At 46.6% G+C, this 17,784-nt stretch overlaps 1 protein-coding gene across 6 annotated transcripts in view; it reads left to right on the forward strand.

Annotated features, from left to right (window-relative positions):
* Positions 1-17,784, forward strand: part of SFI1 (SFI1 centrin binding protein) — an 80,462-nt gene that overhangs the window by 57,110 nt on the left and 5,568 nt on the right. For 5 of the 6 annotated variants that reach the window (XR_014233862.1, XM_082353061.1, XM_082353060.1 and 2 more), the window contains exons 16-22: positions 10,980-11,061; positions 11,379-11,557; positions 12,249-12,324; positions 12,832-12,927; positions 13,341-13,417; positions 14,249-14,351; positions 15,521-15,617. Coding sequence is in view for 5 of the 6 variants with exons in the window: in XM_082353061.1 (XP_082209187.1) it covers positions 10,980-11,061; positions 11,379-11,557; positions 12,249-12,324; positions 12,832-12,927; positions 13,341-13,417; positions 14,249-14,351; positions 15,521-15,617 (710 nt within the window). In the remaining variant the exon portion in view is untranslated. The remainder of the gene's footprint in view (positions 1-10,979; positions 11,062-11,378; positions 11,558-12,248; positions 12,325-12,831; positions 12,928-13,340; positions 13,418-14,248; positions 14,352-15,520; positions 15,618-17,784) is intronic. The other variant, XM_082353062.1, reaches the window with a different exon arrangement.

Here is a 17,784-nt window from a genome sequence, read left to right on the forward strand (position 1 = left end):
GCCACTGTGGTGGGTGCGGTGTGATGGGTAAAAGGAAAATATAGAAGCTCATTTGCCTGTGATATCGTCATCTTCACTAATAATTTCCTTCTCACAGCAGTCCTGAGAGAACAGGTTCAAAGTGATAAATGACTCACCCATGTAACAACCATTAAGTGGCAGAGCCAGGGTTTACATTCAGTCTCCCTGATTCCAAAGTCCAAGTACTTGCTACTGGATCAAGAGGAATATCTTTTTGATGAGTGGGTAGGAACTTTAAATCTTGGTGAGGAGGAGAGACTGATATACAAGGGACAATTGAAGAACAATCCAAGAGAATAGACCCATGTGTCCTCAATGGTGTCAGCACAAGTTCTTCCAGAGCTCAGACCTGGTGCTGAGGGAGGTGCCCTGGGGAGACTCTCTGTGAGCTGGGGGTGAGGATGGCTGGTGGGATGAAGAGGGCCAGACTGAGGGGCTGCCTGCTCCTACAGGTAGATGATGGACAGGTGTTTGAGCAGGTGCGTGGAACTAGTACGGTGACAGTTTGGGAGATTGCCCTGAGGACAGTGTGCATCAACTTAGGACAGTGAAACAAGGGGGAGGGACATGCATTGGGAGAAGTTGCAGTGAACTTGGCTTTGGAGGACTCTGAATGCTGGTTTGAGAGGATCAGCCAGAACCCCGGGCTCCTTACACGAAGTTCAAGATGTTTCTAGGGGGTGGCCACAAGGAGAAGTGGCTGACGTGGGCTAGCATTTACCTCTGCCCCCTCCCCTGCAGAGAGCAGCTGCACCTTTCCTTAGTTCCTGTGTTGAGGTCTAGTGTAAGATTCATTCAAAAAATGGCTTCACTACGAAAACACACACATACACACCCCTTTGTTTTCTTTACAAATGAGTCACGTTTGGTTCTATTGCTTTTTTGTATTTTGGCATGTTGTGGGGACCAGAAATTGAGGGTACCTTCAAAGCAGCCAAGAGGAGCTCCTAAAAGGGCTTTTGCTGGGGGGCAGGCATGGGTGAGTTTAGAACCATCACTTGAGACAAAAGGGTGGAAGGTGAATCAGAGGCAGGAAGTAGCACGGAGGCTTGAAGGATGGCGAAGAGGATCTAGGCGTTATCTTTTTCGGGTTTAGTGAGATCTTTTTAGAAAAGTTAGTTTTTCAGGTTCCCGCCTTCCTGGTTCACAAGAAGGCAGAGTGATTGAGAACCTGGCCTAGAAGCCGACAGGCCTGACCGAGTTCAGACCCTTGCTCCATGCTTGCCAGCTCTGTGACCCTGGACAAGCCACTCAGTCTCTCTGAGCCCCTGTTTCCTCAAGTTTAAAATGGAGGTGATTTGATAATAGTCCTTATCTCACAGGGTTGTCATGAAAACTAAGTGGGATAATCCATGTAAAATACAAGCAGAGTGCCCAGCATAAAATATTAACTGTCCCCTGACCCCTAGAATTGATTTGTGACTCTTAGGGTAAATTAATATCCATAGGTTTGGTTTGGAGTTTAGCAAATCAGAGTTCTAAATAGATGTGTATGTTCTATCTTTCCATAATTCTTAGGGTATTTAAAAAAATATTTTAGGAATACGGATGGAATTTATGGTGGAATCTCACGAATTATGAATAAAAATGGTAGTTTATTAACCTGCCAGTGAAGTATTATACTGAGAATGAGACAAGACTGGTTTGCCTTTTTTTTTTTTAATTGAGCTAAAATTTACATACAGTGAAAGGTACAGATGTTAAGTAAACATATTGATGAGTTTTTACAAATTACATCTCTGGATAATCAACACCCCAGTCAACATACGGAACATTTCCATCACCCCAGAAAGTTCCTTCAAGCCCTTTTCCAGCCAGTTCCTATCCTGCATAAATAACCACTGTTCTGATTTCTGGCATTCTAGGTTAATTTTGCATGTTTTTGAACTTTGTACAGTGGGATCAGGCAGTAATGTACTCTATTGTGTCTGCAAGTCTTTTAAAGCTCAGCGTAATGTTTTTGAGATTGTGCCAGGTTGTTGCATGTATCTGTAGCTGTTTTTTATTTGCTGAGTAGTATTCTATTGTATGAATCGAAGACAGTATTTTGGTCCATTTTAACAGAGGAGTTGTTTCCAGTTTGAGGCCATTATGCGTAAGGCTGCCGTGAACATTTGTTTTAGTGGAATATGTTTTCATTTCTCTTGGGTAGATACCAAGAAGTAGACTTCTGGATCAGGGGTGGGTTTATGCTTAATCTTACAGGTGGTTGCATCATTTTATGCTCCCACCAGCAAATCTGAGAATTCTGGTTGCTCCAGATCCTCACCAGCTTTGTTTTTGACAGTCTTTTTAACTTAGCCATTACAGTGGGTGTGGAGTGCTGTCTCATTTTCCTGACGACTAATGATTGTCCAGCATTTCTTTAAAGCCTAATGAGCCAGGAACGGAAGCCTCTGTAATTTTGACCAAGTCAGATTGATTGCCAGGAAGGAGGGAATTCCAGAGGAACTCTGGAATGCTGCTGTACCTGAGGGAAGGGAATTTGTAACCTTTGGGCTCCCACTGAAGGAACTGAGGAGACTCTAAGAGAAACAGGGATCTGTTTTGGATTGATTGCTGTTTCTGAGGCAAGTTGAGGAGGGACTCACTAGGGAGAGCTGTCATGAGTATCCTCAGGAGTGAATGAATGGACATAGCAAAGCTTGTCTGGGGCATCACTGGTGAGGAAGCAATAACCATCCAAAGAGGGGGTCCTTGTGGCATCTTACAACTGCTGCATGACGTTGGGAGAAACAGTGTTTCTTTGCAGTTGGCTTTCTGTGTGACTGATGAATGGTAGAGCTGTTCTTTCTTTTCAATCTGAGCTGATTTTCATTCTTTGAATACCAGACAGGTTTTGACTCTTTCAGCCTTTATCATGTGCTTATTGACCATTTTATATCTTTTGTGAAGTGTCTGTTCAAGTCTTTTTCCTAGCTTTTTAAAAAATTAGGTTATATGTCTTTTTAAAATTATTATTGATTTGTAGAAGTTTTTTAAAAATATATTCTGGTTCGTATTATTTCTTTTATTGGACTAGGTATTAAAAATATTTTCTTCCAGTGTGTGACTTGCTTTTCCATTTTTTAACAGTATTTTTTTTTAATTGAGAGCAAAGTAGGTGGTTATATATGTACTGAAATGAATTAATAGGTTTTTTTTTTTTTGATGAGTGGAAGTGTTTAATTTCGATACAGTCCAGGGGAACTTTCCTGGTGGTCCAGTGGTTAAGACTGTGCTTCCAATGCAGGGGGCCTGGGTTCAATCCCTGGTCAGGGAACTAAGATCCCACATGCTGCACAGCACGGCCAAAAAAAAGAAATTAAAAATAATAATAATAAAAATAAATAAAAAGTAGAAAAATTATATTGTGGTGGTTTAAAACAATTTTTGATACAGTCCATTTCCTCAGTTTTTTTCTTTTATAATTAGTGATTTGGGGGTTCTCTCTAAAATAATTTGCCTACTCCAAGATCTCAAAAGATATCTTCCTGCATTTTCTCCAGAAGCTTTATAGTTTTAGCATTTACATTTAGGTCTGTGATCATCTTGAATTTTTTTCTGTATATGGTATGAGGTAGGAGTCAAGGATTTTATTTTTTTTTCTGTTCTTCGGTTTTTTCCAGCACCATTTCTTTTTTTTTTAATATTTATTTATTCATTCATTCATGCATGCATGCTGCGCCAGGTCTTAGTTGTGGCACACAGGATCTTTGTTGTGGCATGCGGACTTCTTAGTTGTGGCATGAGGACTTCTTGGTTGCGGCATGAGGACTTCTTAGTTGCGGCTTGCAGACTTTTAGTTGCGGCATGCAGTCCAGCACCATTTCTTGAGAAGACTTGCATTCCCCCATTGAATTGCCTTGGCACCTTTGTTGAAAATCAATTGGCCGTATATGTTTGTATCTATTTCTGGACTTTCTTTTCTGTTTCATGTATCTGTGTGTTTAATGTGTTTATTCTTATGCCATTAAGATACTATCTTGATTACTGTATCTTTATAGCAGGTTTTGAAATGAGCTTATTCTTCCTGGGATTTTGTTTGGAATCACACTGAATCTGTATAGATCAATTTAGGGGAGATTGGATATCTTAACCATATTGAGACTTACCATAAAAAGAACTTGGTACATCCTCCATTTATATAGGTTTTCTTTAATTTTTCTCAGCAGTGTTTTGTAACTTTGCATTGAAGTTATATATATATTTTGTTAAATTTATTCCTAAATATCTTATTTTTTTGATGCTGTTGTAAATGGAATTACTTTTAAAATTCATTTTCTAATTGTTTGTCCTAATATATAGGACAGTCGATACCTTGAGTTCCATGACCATTCTAAATTTCTAAATTCACTTACTAGTTTTAGTTCATCCTTCCTTTCTTCTTTTAAAATTGCATAGGGTTTCTGCATAAATAATCATGTCATATGTAAACAAAGGCAACTTAATTTATACTTCCCAGTCTGTATGCTTTTTTTTCCCTCTTATTGCACTGGCTAGGATCTCCAGTAAGGTATTGAATAGAAATGATAAGAGGGTACATACTTGTCTTTTTCCCAATCTTAGGGGGAAAACAAAAGCAGTTAGTATTTCACTGTTGAGGCGTTAGCTTTTTATAGATGCCCTTTATTAGATTGAGAATGTTCCCTTCTATTCTTAGTTTTCTGACTGTTTTTATTATGAATGGTGGATAAATTTTGCCAAATGCTCTTTCCACATTTACTGAGATGATCATATAGTTTTCCTGGTTTTCAAACGTTAAATCAACCTTGTATTCCTGAGACAAACCCAACTTGGTCGTAGTGTATTATCCATTTTACATATTATTGATTTTGGCCTGTTAATGTTTTGTTAAAATTTTTTACATGTACTTTCACGAGGGATATTGGTCTGTAGTTCTCTTGTAATGTTTTAACCTTTATTTTCTGAAATGCTTTTTAAGGTTGGTATTATTTCTTTAAATTTTTAATGGAATTTCCTAGTGAAATTATCTGGGCCTAGAGTTTTTGTTTTTGTTTTTTAATGAGAAGGTTTTTGATTACAGATTTCATTTTGTAAATAGATACAGAGCTACTGAGAGTTTCTTTTTGTGTCAGTTTTGGTAAGCTCTGTTTTTCAAGGAATTTTTCATTCTGTCCAGGGTGTCAAATATATTGGCATAAAGCTGTTCATAAAAGTTCCTTTTGGAACTTCCCTGGTGGCACAGTGGTTAAGAATCCACCTGCCAGTGCAGGGGACAGGGGTTTGAGCCCTGGTCTGGGAAGATCCCACACTCCGCGGAGCAACTAAGCCCGTGCGTCACGACTACTGAGCTTGTGCTCTAGAGCCCGCGTGCCACAACTACTGAAGCCTGTGCGCCTAAAGCCCATGCTCTGCAACGAGAGAAGCCACCGCAATGAGAAGCAAGTATACCACAATGAAGAGTAGCCCCCACTCACCACAACTAGAGAAAGCCCATGCGCAACAACAAAGACCCAATGCAACCATAAATAAATAAATAAATAAACAAATAAATTTATATTAAAAAAAGGTGCCCTTTAATGTCTGTAGAATCTGGAATGATACCACCACTTTCATTCCTGATTTTGGTAATTTGTGTGTTTTCTCTTTTTTTCTTGATCAGTCTTGCTAAGAATTTATTTGTTTTTTTAAAAAGCCAACTTTTGCTAATTTTCTTGTTTATTTTTCTTTAATTGATGTAAGCTCTTTATTTTGTTCTTTCTACCTACTTTAGATTTTTAGTTTGATGTAGTCCATTTGTTTATTTTTGCTTTTGTTTCTTTTGCCTGAATGAGGTGTATCCAGAAAGATATTGCTAAGACCAATGTCAGAGGTTGTACTGCCTGTGTTTTCTTCTAGGATTTTTATGGTTTCAGGTCATACATTCAAGTGTTTAATACATTTTGAGTTAATTTTTGTGTATGCTGTAAAATAGTGGTCTAGTTTTATTCTTTTACGTGTGGTTGTCCAGTTTTCTCAACACTATTTTTTGAAGAGACTATCCTTTCTGCATTGTATGTTCTTTGCTTCTTTATCATAAATCAGTTGTCCATATATGTGTGGACTTATTTCTGTGCTCTCAATTCTGTTCCATTGATCTCTGTGTCTTTTTTTTTTTTTTCCTGCCAGTGCCATGTTGTTTTGATTAATATAGCTTTGTAGTATAATTTTCAGTCAGGGAGTATGATATCTCTAGCTTTGTTCTTTTTTCCTCAGGATTGCTTTGGCTTTTCGGGGTCTACCTTTTTTATTTTTTAAAGTAGTTCTAGGAATTACAGTATGCATCATTAACTTATTACAGCTCTATTTAGAATACTATTTTTTTTTTTTTTTGGCTGTGTTGGGTCTTCATTGCTGCACGTGGGCTTTCTCTAGTTGTAGTGAGAGGGGGCTACTCTTCGTTGCAGTACGCAGGCTTCTCATTGGGGTGGCTTCTCTTGTTGTGGGGCACGGGCTCTAGGTGTGCGGGCTTCAGTAGTTGTGGCACGTGGGCTCAGTAGTTGTGGCTTCCAGGCTCTAGAGCACAGGCTCAGTAGTTGTGACGCACAGGCTTAGTTGCTCTGTGGCATGTGGGATCTTCCCGGACCAGGGCTCGAACCTGTGTCCCCTGCATCGGCAGGCGGATTCTTAACCACTGTGCCATCAGGGAAGCCCTATTTAGAATACTACTGTACTACTTCATGTTAAATGTAAGAACATAAAAATAGTAAAATTCCTTTCCTCTTTATCTTGATGGTATTTGTTGTCATGTATTTTGTGTCTACAATACTTTTTACCCAATACAATGTTATTATTTTTGCTTTAAACCATCAGAATTATTTTTTAAAAATTAGGAGAAGAAAAAATATAGTCTTTTATATTAACCCACATATTTTCGTATCTGGTGTACTTTGTTTCTTTCTGTAGATTTGCGGTTTTTATCTGTATCATTTCCTTTCATCCTGAAGAAGACCTTTGGCATTTTTATAGAGTACGGGTTAGCTGGAGATGAACCATCTCAGCTTTTGTTTTATGCTCATTTCACTGTCTCATGTTTAAAGGACTTTTCCCTGGCTATGGAACAATGAGTTGATTTCTCCATCCCCTCACTTCCAAGTGTTTTTAAGACAGTGTTCTGTTGTCTTCTCACCTCCATTATTTCTGATGAAAAGTCACATGTCATTTGTATTGTTTCCCTGAATGTAATCTGTCTCTCTTCCTTTCCTTTTAAGATGTTCTTACCAATCTTTGGTTTTCAGCATTTAGGGTGGGATGTATTTAGGTGTAGTTTTCTTATGTTTGTCCTGCTTGGGGTTCACTGAGCTGCTTGGATCAGAGGTGTCACCCCACCCCCACTCCAACCAAATTTGGGAAGTCTTTTATTTCTTCAAGTAATTTATCTGCTCTTCTCTCCTTCTGAGACTCAAATTATACTATGTTAGACCACTTAATATTGTCCCACAGGTCACCGAGACTCTATTCAATATTTTTCTTCCCTTTTTCTCTCTGGTGTTTGGATTGGATGCTTTTCTGTTGATCTGTCTTCAAGTTCAGTGGTCTTTCTTATACAGTTTCTAATTTGTAGCCCATCCAATGACTTTTCTGCTTCAGATATGGTACTTATCAATTCTAGGATTTTCATTTGCTTCCTTTTTTTTTTTAAATTGTGGTAAAACATGTAATATAAAACTTACCATTTTATATTTTAAAAGATGAAGTTTGCTCAATATTTTATGTATTTATTACAATCACAAAAGAAACAACCAAAGAGGAATTGTAATTATTAATTTTTTTAAAATACAAAATTAGTTTCATTTTGGTGTGAAGAACATGATTTTAAGTATTTCAGTATAAAGTGGCAAGATTTCTGTAAAGGTAATTAATTGTCTTGTCAATTGGTGTTTCTGTCTACTGTATCGTTTAATAGTTGGAAGTATTTCAGTCAAAAATGAGTTGTGGGGCTTCCCTGGTGGCGCAGTGGTTGGGAGTCTGCCTGCTAATGCGGGGGACGTGGGTTCGAGCCCTGGTCTGGGAGGATCCCGCATGCCGCGGGGCAGCTAGGCCCGTGAGCCACAACTACTGAGCCTGCGCGTCTGGAGCCTGTGCTCCGCAACAAGAGAGGCCGCGATAGTGAGAGGCCCGCGCACCGCGATGAAGAGTGGCCCCCGCTTGCCGCAACTAGAGAAAGCCCTCGCACAGAAACGAAGACCCAACACAGCCATAAATAAATTAATAAATAAATAAATAAATAAATAAATTAATTTTAAAAAAATGAGTTGTGGGGGACTTCCCTGGTGGCACAGTGGTTAAGAATCCACCTGCCAATGCAGGGGACACGGGTTCAAGCCCTGGTCTGGGAAGATCCCACATGCCATGGAGTAACTAAGCCCGTGTACCACAACTACTGAGCCTGCGCTCTAGAGCCCATGCTCCGCAGCAAGAGAAGCCACCGCAATGAGAAGTCCGTGCACCGCAACAAAGAGTAGCCCCCGTTCGCCGCAACTAGAGGAAGCCTGCATGCAGCAACAAAGACCCAATGCAGCCAAAAATAAATAAATAAATAGATTTATTTTTTAAAAATGAGTTATCCACACAGCATCACAGCAGACAATAAAATAAAGGCTGAGAAAATGGAAGGAAAATGTGGAGAAGAGAGGAATGGGAAAGAATTTATCTTTTAATCTTAATCCGTGAATATCTCTTGGACCTAAAATAAATAAGTTATATGTCTTAGTAGCTATTATTATACTGAAAGAAAAGACTTGCCAAAAGGATATAATATTTCTTAGTTCAGAGAGAAGTTATGTTTTCAAGATGCTTAATTAGTCTCCTCAAATCTTTCCTCTTCAATTTGTTTGCCTTTATTTTCCATTAACTTTTAAATTAAAACATGTATATATACATATGCATCTATTTTCAGTTCTAATATTCCACTGAAATAAACTCTGAATCATTAAGATAATTTTTTTTTAAACTTACCATTTTAACCATTTTCAAGTACACAATTCGGTGGCATTAAGTACATTCACAGTATTATACAGTCATCACCACTGTCCACTTCTAGAACTTTTTCATCATCCTAAACAGAAACTCTGTACCCATTAAGCAGTAACTTTTCACTGTCATCTACTCCCAGCCCAGGTAACCTCTAACCTACTTTCTGTCTCCGCAATTGCCTATTCTATGTACCTCATGTAAGTGGAACCATAAAATATTTGTCATTTTGTGCCTGATTTAGTCCACTTAGCATGACATTTTCAAGGTTTATCCGTATTGTAGCACATGTAAGAATTTCGTTCCTTTTTATGGCTTAATAATATTCCATTGTATGGACATACCACAATTTGTTTTTCCATCCATGTGTTGATAGATAGGTCAGCTTGACAGATAGATAGGTTGTTTCCACCTTTTGGCTATTGTGAATAATGCTGCTGTGAGCACCTGTTTGAGTCCCTGCTTTTAATCCTTTTGGCTATATACCTAGGAGTGGAATTACTGGATCAATATGGTAATTCTGTGTTTAACTTTTTGAGGAACCACCAAACCATTTAGTTCTTTTTTTGTAGTTTGTTTCTCTTATGAGAGTCCCTGTCAACTAATTTTGTTCATCTTTTCATTAAAATACAAAACTTACATATAATAGCTCTTTTTAAGTGTTTGCCAATTCCAACATTTGGGTCATTATTTTCAGCTTCTTTTCGTTAAAGTGTGTTGCATTTTGTTCTAGCAGGTGGTGGTTCATGTTTATTCTGGTGGTTCCTGTTGATCCTGTCCAGTGTGGTTTTATTCTTTCTTTGTGTGGGTGTTTTTTGATTTTGTCTTCAGGGTTAGGGCATGACTCTTATTCCTAGGGCCTAGCCTTTCTGAGTCTGAGGTTCCCAGCAAGGTCTCTTCACTCTGACTAGGCCAGAACTCCCTCTCCCAGCCCTGTCCAACCTCTGGTATCTGCATTCAGCTCTTAGCTCTGCAGCAGCTGCTCTGCTAGGGCTTGTGGAGTCTGCTTGTGCAGCCTCATCTGTGGAGGGCACAAGGTGTCCATGAGCATGCCTGGGGGGTGGGGTAGGGTCGCTACCACCCAGGCCTGGGAAGGCCACACGTGTCCACCCAGTTCCTCTCTGGTCTCGAACTCCAGTCTCTGCCTCAGCTCAGTGAGACTGTCCTGCTCTCCTTGGACTCCCTCCCCTGCCCCCAGTGCCCAGAAACTGCCCCCAGGAGAAGGCCTGGGCAGCCAAGGGGCTAACCTTGCATGTTTCCCATCTCTCAAGGATCACATCTGCATTGCCTCTTGCCCAGTGCCTGGAAACAGGTGCTTCATATATCTTGTCCCATTTTGTAATACACATGGCTGGAGGGCAGGCCTAGGACCAGTTGCTGTGTCGTGGCTGGAAGTGTTTTGAGTGGTGTGTCTGATGGGTTAAATGCCAGGGGAGCTGTCTTCTTCTGTCCCCCAGTGTCCTGATGGCTTTGCCGAGACACAGCCCCTGCAGGCTGTTGACCAGTCATCCCAGTGCTGCTTTTGCAGGTTTTGATGTCATTATGGTGTGCAAGTAGGCATAGGTGACAAACCTGTCTCTCTCTTCACCTCACCTGGAATACTTGTTTAAAATTCCGTTTCCTGGGGCCCAGCTCAGCTTTGGGGGTCTGGCATCTGTTTTTAACTACTTCCCCCAAGAATCTGTGTAGCTGCAGCCTGGCTGCTCAGCACGGACTGGAAAGACTTCCACTGTGAGCGTCGAGCACCACTGGTAACTCAGCGTGGGGTGGGTGAAGAAAGAGGGTCTCAAGGTCTGAGTCTGTTTTGTACCATGTGGGTGAGGCCAGAAATGACGTGGAATGTGTTGGGTCATTTGTGGGTTTTTTGTCTATTGTCTGCTTTCCTTCCTCCCCACCTAGGCTTATTTCGCTCTTAATGGCAGCTTATAAAAGAAAAAATCCAATTATTTGGAACTTCTCATTCTTTTGGAGTTGTTTACTCTTATTCATTTGGGTTCTTTTAGGGTGATGTTAGAGAAGCAGTTGTTTGCACTTTGGTGTCAGAAGATATCTCAGCATCGAGAACACCGCTTGCAAGAGAGAATGGTAAGTGGTTCTCCGCTAGGAGGTACTGGGACCGGGAGGACCTGCTTCAAGCCTTTGCACTCACTGCCTCCCCTCCTAGGACGCTACCCAGACCCAGACCCACCCTGAAGGGCGACCTGCCTGTGACCAGGACTCATGAGGCAGGGGCAGGGTCTGGGCATCTGTGTCCTTTGTCAGTGGAGTTTACAGATGGTGTCTGGGCCAGAGCAGCTCCTGCACATCCAGTTCTTCTGCCTTGGTCATCATTTGTGGCCTGCAGACTCCCTGGCTTCTGTATCGCCTCCTACTTGACCCATTCTGATCTCTCCCTGCCGCAGGCCATACTCCACGCAGAGCGGCAGTTTCTGCGGAGGTCCTGGTCCACGTGGTGCCAGCAAGCAGCAGCACATCACCTGGAGTGGCAGCGACAAGCAGTGGCCTGTGCCCACCACCGCCTCAGGTGGCTCAGGAAGGCCTTCTGTGTCTGGAGAGAGAGTGCCCGAGGGCTCAGAACAGAGTGAGTGGCTGCTTCTGCCTTTGAAGCCCTTCCCGGCTCAGGGCAGCTTTGACTGTAGTAGCAGCGCTGAGCATCAGTCTGAGGGGTCATGTTAGCCTAGACTCTGGTCTTAAGTTCTGGAAATTCAACTTGAAACAGTCTAAGCAAAACCGGGGCTGTAGGGAGAGGCTCCTGGGGCACCACATGGATCTCTGGGCTCAGGAACTCGGCTGGTCAGACGTGCCTGTGGATCTTAGGTCCTGTCCATCAGCTACATCCTGCTTGCTGATTGGGGCCCATTAGAAGCAACCGTGCCCAGGGACAGGTCGTGGCAGTTTTTACCTCGCCATGTGGTTAAGGACCAGGGCAGGTGCCCCTGTGTTCCCTGCAGGCGTCATCCTGCCTTGGTTCCTCTCTAGACCTACTTCACGCTCTGAGGGTCTCTCACCTCTCAAACTCTGGCCACATTTAACCTCCTCCTCAGTTACCTGTTACCACATGAATACAGAGCCCTGTGAAGTTGTCCACAAAAATTTGATTTTATGTGTGCTTTTCTGGGTGGAGAACCTAAATCCTTTGGCAGCTCTTCTGAAAGGGTCTTGGTTCCCGTCCATGTTGAAGAACCACTGAGCAGGGGCCGGGGGCTACGAAGGGGTGCCCCTCGAGAGGGCCCTTGCAGGGCCTGGGTTGATCACTGACTGTCTCCCCACAGGAGGACGGGCAGGGCACGGGCTGCACGGTTCCACGCGGCACAGCTCCTGTGTTGGGCCTGGAGCAGGTGGAGGGAGGTGAGGCTTTGGCACAGGCGCGGCCTGCGTGGGATTGTGGGCACGTGGAGCCGTGTGTCAGGCTGACTCAGGGCGAACATACGGTCTCCTCCACGGTCCCTCGGAAACCACCTGCCTCTGAGTATGGGGAGGAGGCCAGGTGGCAGGTGCAGTGCTAACCTGGTTTCATGAGATGATTGGCTCACAGTTCCATGTTCTGTTAGGTGCCAGGCTGTTCTTCCGTAACGCTCTGAATTTAAAGTTCCTAGTCTAACTGGTCACAGACATCCTCTTCAGGATGAAAAATGTTAAAGCTGAAATTGGTTAGCATTTACCCGCAGGCAGGTACTTGCTCCCTATGATCCTCACAAACCCCTAAGAGGAGCATGTTTATAGAGGAGGATGCTGGGGCTCGGAGGTTAATAAGCACCTTACCCAAGCTCCCCCAAACGAAGTGTGAAACGGAGGCACGTCCGAGCCCTCCTCGGCCCCGGGCCCACAGCGGCCAGCTGTTTCCTGTGTCCGCAGCGCCTGGCCCTGAACAGTGCCGAGCAGCAGAAGCTGATGCGAGCCGACCTGCATCGCCAGCACACCTTGCTGTACAGGGCGCTGCAGACCTGGGGGGTAGGAGATGCTGCTTTCCTCCAGATCTCCTTGCCTGGTAGGGAGGAGGATTCTGGAGGCTTTGTTTCCCTTCCTTGTTCTTCTTGCCCCTCCCAAAACAGAGTAGTAATTCCACAAGACTCAGGGCAAGTGCCCTGGCCAGTGGGTCTTACACTGCAGAGCTAAGTTCTCCCATCCTTGCCTGGGGTACCAGCCTCACCACCAGAGGGGCTCCTTGTCCAGGGGTCCAGTGGTTGGACTCAGCAGGTGAGAGCTTAGCAAGTCCTCTCCCTGTTGTTGCGCGGGCTCCTGCCCGCTCCGCGCCTGCTGTGGTGAGCTCTCTGGGCATCACAGCCCCTGCACCTCTGCGGCTGCCTGAGAGTGGGGAGCGGTGTGGGCCTGGGGCAGCCTCCAGTCCTCCCGATCATCTGCAGATTTACCAGAGCCGGGTGCGGAGCGTCCTTCAGGAGGTGGCAGCCAGGGAGAGCCGGCACGAGAGGCGGCTGCTGTGGTGAGTCTCCACGGCCCCGGCCCAGCCTGAGGAACAGGGAACAGACTGCAGACCCGGGTGGGTTGGGGGGCCCTGACGAGGGCCAGGCGATGGGGCCTGGCTGCCTCGTGCTGCTCAGAGCATGGCTTTGGCTTTTCCACAGCAAGCACTGTTCCCTGGGCCCCTCGTGTCTTGCACCCGCACTGTGTGCAGAGCGGGGCCTCTGGGAAGCAGCTGCGCCATCTCCTGCGTGTCTCGCTAGTCAGAGCGCCTCTCCGGGCCCCGTTCAGACCTGCAGGATTTGCCTTTTCACCTCTCAGCACCCAGTCAGTCCCCCCACCCCCGGCTCTCCAGGCCTTTCTCCCAGCCTCTGGGACCATCTGTGTCTCTCACACCCGTGGACTCACTTATACCCCTCGGCTCCACTGCCTCCGAAGCCTGTCCCACAGCTCCTGCTGAGCCAACCTCTAACCTACTCCCTCCCTCATTTCCACTCTTTCTTTTCCTGCCTCTTGTGTTTGTTCAGCACGTGCTGTTCCAGGCTGCCCGTGCCCTTCCTCCATTTTCCTTGTCTCCATTTCTCTTATCATGGATGCATCACCTGTGTCATCTTCACCTGGAAACAGCTTAGTGTTCCCCGTGGTGTGTGAATGCACGAGGCCGCAGTGCCTGTGGTGCTTCCACGGCACCTGCACAGAGCAGCTCAGCCGTGTGCAGGGTGTGCAGTCAACATAAACGTGGCTGTCAGCGCGACAGATACGCTTGGGCATGGGGAGACCTCGATTCAGGACCGGGCTGAAGAGCCTCGCACTGTTCACACCCATATCACCCAGTCCCCCCATGTACCCGCAGGGGTGCATTACGTCGCTGGAGAGAGAACGCCGTGGCCCAAGCGGACGAAGCAAAGAAAGCCTCTCGAGCAGCAGCTCACTACAGAAGGACCCTGTGCTCCAAGGTGAGCCCTGGCAAGCCAGCTGGTCGCCGGGGGGTGGGGGCCGTGTTCCTGTGAGAGGGTGGTGTGGGGTGGCTCTGGAGGTTTGAACTGAATGAGGAGCCTAGAAAACGAGATGGCTCCCTTCTCCAGTACATACAGCTGTGCCAGCAGGTGGGTTTATTTACTTGTTTATTGTACTGAATTATGAACCAATATCCATTAAAACAAAAGCATGGCATGTAGTGAGTATGAACCAGCTCTTACCAGAACCAGTATTTCCCACACACGTGGAATTTTCCGCTGGGACAAGTCGTGTAAGTTACCACACCTCTGTCCCTTTGTGTCGGCACAGGATGCTTGGGTGCCCCTCTTCCCCCATCCTGCTCATCGGCCTCGCGGGATTCGTGGCTGTGCGGGCTTTCCGTAGAGCATCCAGGAATGTGAGGTCATTGGTCATTGTCGCTGGGAAGTGGCCCCCAAAATGCCACTTGGTGTGGCCTGGGCCCACGTGCTGGGGGAGGGACATGGCTATGAGGGGACTCAAATGACATGACAGAGGTGGTCCCTGGACTCGGGGGTGTTTTAGAAGAAAGCAGTTCGCTGGGAGCCCCGCACTGGCAGGCCGTGGCTGGTGCTGACAGCTTTGGAGCCTCCACAGATGAGTGTTAATTACACATGGTCAAGGCCCAGTCTGCTCTCAGGAACGCTCCGAGGCCAGCATGTGTGTCCCCTCCCCTGGAAGGACGGTCAGGACTCTGCTTGGCTTCAGGGCTCAGAAGGGAGGAGGCCTTTGTGGGGGGATGGAGTTTGTGACTGTTGGGGGAGCAGGCGCCAGGCGTCCCCTGTGTTCTGCTGCTGTGATTTCGTATGTACCTCATATGTGAAAGTGCATGAAACGTAAGGCTTCCACTTAACAAATAGTAGAATGAAAGCCCACGTGGGGACTTGACTTCTTCGTGGCACGGTATGAAGTTTAGCTCCTCTGGTCCCGTCGCCTGAGATACAGGGCTTCCCGCGAGGGTGCTGGGCATGGTTGCCTGCCATCTGCATGGACGGCGGGCGCTTCCTGGAGCGTGTGTGAGTGCCATACGCCTGGCCTCATTCCATGAGGAGCCGCCTACAGAGCTGGGGTGACCCCGGGGAGTCGGGACATGCCGTGATCACCCCTCTATTCTTCTTCTGCCCCTTAGGTCCTGATCGCGTGGCGGGAGGCAGTGTCAGTGCAGATATACTACCGACAGCAGGAGGGCCAGGCTGTCAGGGACGCCCAGGTGGCGCTGAATAGGGGTAAGCGGGCCCGGAAGCTGAGGAGAGGCCTGTGAAGGACACAGCTTTCTGTATTCTCCCAAGGTGCTTCCCCTCAGTCTCTGTCTCTTTCTCATGTGTATTAGCTTCCTGTTGCTGAGGTAACCAAGGACCACAGACTTTAAAACAACAGAAAATTGTTCTCTGAGTCCAAACTCAGGTGTTGGCAGGGCTGTGCTCCCTCCGAAGGCTCTAGGGGAGGCCCCTTTCCTGCCTTGTCCAGCTTCTGGTGGCTCCCGGCAATCCTTGCTGTTCCTCAGGTTGTAGACAGGTCACTCCAGCCTCGGCCCTGTTGTCACGTGGCTGTCTTCCCTGTGTATCTGTGTCTCTCCTTAGAAGGACACCAGTCATACGGGATTAAGGGCCCGGGCCCAGCCCACTTCAGCTGTCAGTTACTGCACTGCACCGACCCTCTGCCCAAATAACATCAGCTCTGAGGTTCCGGGATGGACGTTAACTTGGTAGGGAGTAACTAACTATTCAGTCCAGTACATCTTCACTTTCTCTTCCCAACTGATTGCCAACTAGTTTATATTAAAATGAAAGGCCAAGGCTTGAGACCTACAGAGAAATGCAGACATGGAGCTGGAACGGGGGACTTGGGGGTTGCCGGGGTGGGGCGCTTGGATGGGAAGGCGGCGGCTGCTTGTCAGGTCAGCCCCGTCGTGTCAGAGTCCGCTTCCTTGCCCGTTTAGGGAGCAGGGACTTGCCTGGTTGGCCCCAGGTAGTCCCGTGACCTGCTGTACAAACAGCCTGGGAAACGGTCCAGATGGAGCCTCTGTTCAAGAGACGCGTGGAAACAGAGGCCCTTGGCTCTGCTGCGGGGAGTCTGATGCTCTAAAGAGGCAGCTCCTATTAGAATAAATGAGAAAACAAATGGAAATGGTCTAAATCAGACCGGAGAGAAAACGGACCAAGTTGTTAAATTGGCTTAATAGCATTTGTTCCAGGACAATCCACTTAGGTTTGGTTCTGACTAGTTCTTGTGTTGATGAACACAGATTCTGCTTCCCCCTGAATGGAATCCTGGGGTCCAGAATCCCACACCTGGTCCACCCTCAGCATGCTTCTCTGTGTCCTCAGGCTGCCCCTCGCCCCAGAAACCAGGGCTGTGTTTCTAGTCATTCCCAGGAAAGATGCCGAGGGGCTCAGCCCATCCCTGGTCTCTGCTTGGACCAGAGCTTTGGCACCGGCGCTGCGTGGGCATTCCAGTTTGGGTCAGGCGGCCGCGGTGGGGAGGTGACAGGCACAGGACACAGCTAAAGCTTCTTCCCTCCGCTGGCCTGCAGGCGGCAGCTTTCCTTTGACGGGGTGGCAGCACGTGGCTGGCCCTGGGCTCGCTGTGTCCATTAGGGCTGGTACAGAGGACTGGGGAGACCATGTGAGAAGACACTGTGTTGTCAGCACACAGCAGATGTGCAGTCAGTACCTGTGGGACCGTGTCTTGGCTTAATTAAGGCCTCTGAGTCTCAGGCACACCTTGGCGGTCGAGGGCTGGGCTAGGTGCTGCAGGAGGACAGAGTCGTGGACACTCATGCTGATCGGTGCTTGAGAGGTGCAGGCAGGGCCGCCTGCTGGCTATGCGACCTCGGGCACGGCCTCCTCTCAGCCTTGGTGTCTCCGTCTGTGGATGGGGATGATAGTACCTGCCTCTGGAGTTGATCATGAGGGTCCAGTGAGGCTAAGATATCCCCGCATAAAGCAGGACCTGGGAAATTTCAGCACTTAGTGCTAATGCCTCCAAGCTTGTGAACGTGGCTTTCCCTGCCCACCTCGGGCAGGTCCTGGAGGACACCCCATCTTGGCCTCTGTGCCTTGGGGTCAGCCCTCTTCTGTTGTCTCTAAAAGAAACTTCTCTTGGGGCTGAAGAGGAGGAAAAAAATCAGCAGAAGAGAGTGCTTGCTCCCTCAAGAGAGAAGCTGGTGACACAGACGCAATGCAGGATGTGGCCCCTGCCTGCCTGTGGAGCCCGGGCAGGACACAGCCAGCAGACACCTTGCTTCTCCCCAGCCTGTCTCAGGCTGCCTGGGCCTCTGAGCCTCGTTTTCCTCCCTGGAAAATGGGTCCACTGCCTCCCACTCCTTCAGACCCAGGGTCTTCTCGTTCATGTGCCCAGCAGCATTTTGCGGGCAGCTCCGCTGGGGCCCTG

Source organism: Balaenoptera borealis (assembly GCF_965194805.1).
Source record: "Balaenoptera borealis genome assembly, chromosome: 14".
Lineage (NCBI taxonomy): Eukaryota > Metazoa > Chordata > Mammalia > Artiodactyla > Balaenopteridae > Balaenoptera > Balaenoptera borealis.